At 39.7% G+C, this 4,646-nt stretch overlaps 1 protein-coding gene across 1 annotated transcript; it reads right to left on the reverse strand.

The window, feature by feature from the left end:
* Positions 1-247: 247 nt before the first annotated feature.
* Positions 248-3,572, reverse strand: neurod4 (neuronal differentiation 4). Its single transcript, XM_059528017.1, has 2 exons — positions 3,349-3,572; positions 248-2,098 (listed from the first exon to the last, which is right to left on the reverse strand). Exon 2 carries the CDS (start codon positions 2,090-2,092, stop codon positions 1,037-1,039), a length of 1,056 nt encoding a protein of 351 aa, XP_059384000.1. The 5' UTR covers positions 2,093-2,098; positions 3,349-3,572; the 3' UTR covers positions 248-1,036.
* Between the last annotated feature and the right edge of the window lie 1,074 nt (positions 3,573-4,646).

A 4,646-nucleotide genomic window follows, 5' to 3' on the forward strand; every position in this document is an offset into this window, starting at 1 on the left:
TTAGAGAAAATTCAGCATGACTATGAAATAAAGATTATGCATAACAGTGCAACATTATACTGATGTTTATAATGACAAAAATCTAATAAATATTGCATTATTATTTTGAAATACAGTGTCTGGTTTTATTGTTAAAATGATTAATCTGGTTAGTGTTTCATTATGTTTTCAGTATACATTATAGTATCTCTAAATGAAGAAGATCATAAGAATATGATAAAGAACACAAGAAACAAATTGTGTCATATTATATAAGAATATTTATTTTATTAAGTGCGGAACAGGTAAATATTTACAAACGCTTGAGCAAAATTACAAATATTGTGGAGAATAACAAGAATACATTAAACTGAATGAATTCCAATAAATAAATTAGATACTTTATGAATATTGGTAGCAGTGACTGGCAGTGTACCAACGAACCAATAAAAACAGTGCTGACAAATTGTTTCAAAACATACAACTGTCATCAAAATAAATATTAAATACAGTCATAAATAAATGCATTTGTTATGGCAAATGTAATAAATTTGTCCTTTTCCTTCATTCTTTCTTTTTATTTATTTATGTTTTGTGTGTTTTGTTTAGTGGAAAATCAGCATCTGGTTGAACAACGCTGGAGAAAAAAAAACTGAGGCTCTTACTCTCTGTATGCATCTAAAAAGCTTGTGTTTGTGTCAATTTTGATACACTTTTATGGCATGTGCACCAAAGTCGTCATCTTATTTGAGGTGAAGAACATCAAGTGTATACAGAATACAAATCCCAGATCAATTAAAAATAACATTTAAAGAAGTAACAAACTCAATCAAGACAGAAACAAGAATAACTTAACAAAAAATATGCATTTCTTTCTCAGTACTTCAGTTGCCACAGGTAGGTTGTGTTTCAGATACTCTCTCTCAGTGACCACTATGGTCTCTTAAGGGATCAGACAGGATACATGCAAAGTGTCTCCTTAAATGTGCTGCCCCACTGGAGGCACACTGAGGAGCAGGAGGCAGAACTGCTGAGTGTCTCTGGTGGTCATTTCTGTTCATTCACTGTAAATGCTGCTCATCTGTGATGTCACAATGTGTGAAGGGGTAAACGACTCGAAAGCCATGTCTAAAGGAAGCTCAAAACGGGAGCCTGGGAACATCGGGTGACCCTGAGGAGCTGGAAGACCAGCCAAGGAGGAAGGTGGGTAAGGGTGTGAGGAGATGTAATGAGTGGCGTGGGTCGGGTGAGGTGTAAAGTTCCTCTCAGCCTCATGCGGCGACGGCTCCTGCTTGAGGGCGAAGTTGCCACTGATGCTGAGTGGCGGAGTAAGAGGACCATCATAAGGTGGCGTGCTGCTGCTACATTCATTGGGTGAGGAGTTCTCATAGTTAGCCCCCTTGAAGCCCTTCAGATGGAGCAAGTGTGAGGCCTCCAATGAGCCATAGGGTGGACTGGGAAGTCCTGGTGAAGGATAGCTAATGGGGTGACCCTGTGGACCACCTACTCCTGGAATCCCACACTTTTCATCCAGCTTGTTGATCAGCATGGACGAGGGTCCAAGTTGGAGGCAGCCTGCCACAAGGTTGCTGGTAGGTTGCGAAAGCCCCTTGCATAGCATCTCCACAAAACCATGGCTCTCGGGTGACTGGCCACTCTCCAGAACCTCCGACAGTGCCCATATGTAGTTGCGGGCCAGCCGCAGGGTCTCGATTTTGGAGAGCTTCTGGGTCTTGGAGTAACAAGGCATGACGCTCCGCAAGTTGTCCAATGCATCGTTTAGCCCATGCATGCGTGATCGTTCCCTGGCGTTGGCCTTGACGCGTCGGGCACGGAAACGTTCTTGTCTGGCTTTTGTCATTTTCTTCTTTTTAGGACCTCTTCGCTTGGGTACCTTTTCTCCATCCAGACCAACTTCTTCCTCTTCCTCCTCCTCCTCCTCCTCTTCCTCCATATCCTCACTGCCAAGCTCTACAGGTCTCCTGTGTAGCGCATAGTGACCGATCTCAGGTGTCTGGTCACTATCCTGTGAGCTGAGGTCTTCCTCCATCCATCCGAGAGAGCTGACAAGTTCAGTCACATCCCCTGGTTTTCCATAAGGTTTGGTCATCATTGTGATCTAAGGGCACAGGAGACAGATTTGTGAGTACATTCAAATCAAATTAAAAACAGTATTTACACCTCTATGTGTTTAGATGTTCAGAGTAGGACTCCTCACGTGAGTTAAAACCCTCATAATGGAGAAGCTTGACAAACAGCACGATTATTGTGCTGATTATTATATAGCTTACAGCTGTATAATTCCATTTATTCTCTCAATTTTAATGCTCCATTTAATGGCAAAGACTTTTTGTATAAACCCTTTGATTTCCGCGGTCATTTTGGAGACGCTGTCCAATCTGGGACACGACTGGATTTAGTCCACAGATAAAGCGCTCGGATTTAATTTGTGTGGAGTCTGTAAACCGGAATCAACAAACACAGGACCAAGCCACGCTAATACTACTAGAACAGTTTTGAATTTGATTTGATTGGTAGACATCCGCATTGTCTCCAAATACAAGTTTTTGTCACAGAGATTTGTTGGACTCGTGATATCCTATTCTTCCGTCGATGTATAGCCATGTTTTCCTTTGAAACTCTAGAACTCGAGATGTTTAGTTTGTAATTAAAATTACATTCTGTTTTGCCCTTTATAAAAATTCCTGGTATGTATGCTTTGAAGCGTGCCTCCTTTATAGAACACAAACGTTTGTAATAATGAATGGACCGGTCGGCACACATTTCGACTGGATAAAATAATCTGCATTCTAAAATAAATAAATAGGCCTAAATTCATTTTCATTTTAACTGTTTCCTGAAAATGAAATAAAAAAAATGCTTCCAAAGTGAAAGAAGTTCGTTAATTGCACGTTTTCGACCAGTTTGCATCCAATTACTTACGAATTTGCGATCTGATCAAATAACATGCATAACTGTGACAAAATGCACGGAAACAAGCTTGACATACAGTATAGTGGTGAACCAGTTTTACAGCCTAGTATGGATTACCCTGCGTTTAGAGCCAACGCTATTCTATTTTAACTTTATATAGGCACTATATTTAATATTAATGCAGTTATGTGTTTAATTATTTTTAACAATGAGAATACAATTAGGCCAATAAACAACCTTGGTTTATTACGCAGAATTGTTTAAATCTGTATCTTCGAATAAAGCTTGAAATAAACATCTGATCACACATGGGTTTCCTACAGCTTTCAGAAAAAAAGTCAATTTTTTTTGCACACCATAAGAGCTGAAAAGTAATATACACATATTTATACAAATATCCTAATAAAATAAAACTTTAAAAAAAAATAGCCATACCTGTCAATGCGCCACTTCGATAAAACTGGACAAAGGTGATCAGAAAGCCTGAACACACTGTCAAAATGTTTCAAAGAAATGCTGTAAAACAAAAAATAGAAAAACAAAGTTCCAGACTCCCCGCTGATGGTTTATGTGTCAAGTCCGTCTGAGCCAGCGCAGGTCCGTTAGCTCTCCATTGGTGCGTCAGCGCGTCGTATGCCTCACTGAAGCGCACTGACTCCCGGCTTTGATTTTCTAGCGATGCTCAGAAGCTCCGCCCAGAAACCCCTCACCCCTCCAGCTGATCCGAACGCGCGTGGCGCGCTCGTGGCTAAAAGTTTGACTACTTAAGTGTGTGCATTTATCCCCCGGCCCGACCATTGTGTCTGAGGGTGTTCGCATTTGTGCGGAGGGAACGATGCAACTTCCCTTGTACATTAACCTTAAAAACCTTGCAAGGTGAGAGGCATTGCAATCCATTTGTCATTTATCAGAGAGAGGAAGATTAAAAATGTTTCTAAGAGTAGCCTATTTGGGTCGATGACGTGCAGTTTATACACAGGCTGTGTATTTTAATCTATTAGGCTACGTTTTCTAAATGGATTTAAAGGTAATTTATTGTGCAATGTAATGTATTAAGCTATTCATTTAATTATTTGTAGGCTATTATTTTTATATTAAAGGGCTTTAAAGGCTTTAAATATGTTGATACAAAAGTGTGAAGATATTGGCATAATATTTTAGTAGCCTATTGTTAGTTTAGTATTAAAAAGTATGTTTTGTCTTTAATTATGCAGTAGTGTATCAACATACAAGAAATAGAGAAAACACTTTTAGACCCGCCTGACTGTCACCTTCATTAACAATAATAATAGATAATAATAATAAAAAAGAAAACTTGATCTACTTTTTATTGTTGAATTGATGGTCAGTAGCACATTAATTTCGTTTACTGGATTATGTAATACCAGTTGATTCGCAGTGTACTATTACAAATTGAAAATAGCCTATCATTGAGACGCTATACAAATATCACTCTCCGCTTTTCTTTCGTGACCTAACGTATTTTCTGCCCCAATAAAGCCCGCACAGTGCTGGATTAATACCCCTGAGCCCTATTTGGTTTACGGCGAGGTCAAATGTTGGTCTTAACTCTAATTACAGTAGTCTGGTGTACAAAGCCGCGCGCGCTTCCCAGTAAATGATTGTGACAGCTTGGTGCAGTGTGAGCAGGTGTGTGTGTTGTTCACCCGTTTCATTCATTCGCTCCGTCCGCTCATTATCGCCCCTCGGCCCACCAAAACATAACGCTCAAT

The sequence above is a fragment of the Carassius carassius genome, chromosome 37 (assembly GCF_963082965.1).
Source record: "Carassius carassius chromosome 37, fCarCar2.1, whole genome shotgun sequence".
NCBI lineage: Eukaryota > Metazoa > Chordata > Actinopteri > Cypriniformes > Cyprinidae > Carassius > Carassius carassius.

Coding starts and splice junctions, on each gene's coding strand:
- neurod4 (XM_059528017.1), bottom strand. CDS start 2,092: ATGATGACCAAACCTTATGGAAAACCAGGGGATGTGACTGAACTTGTC.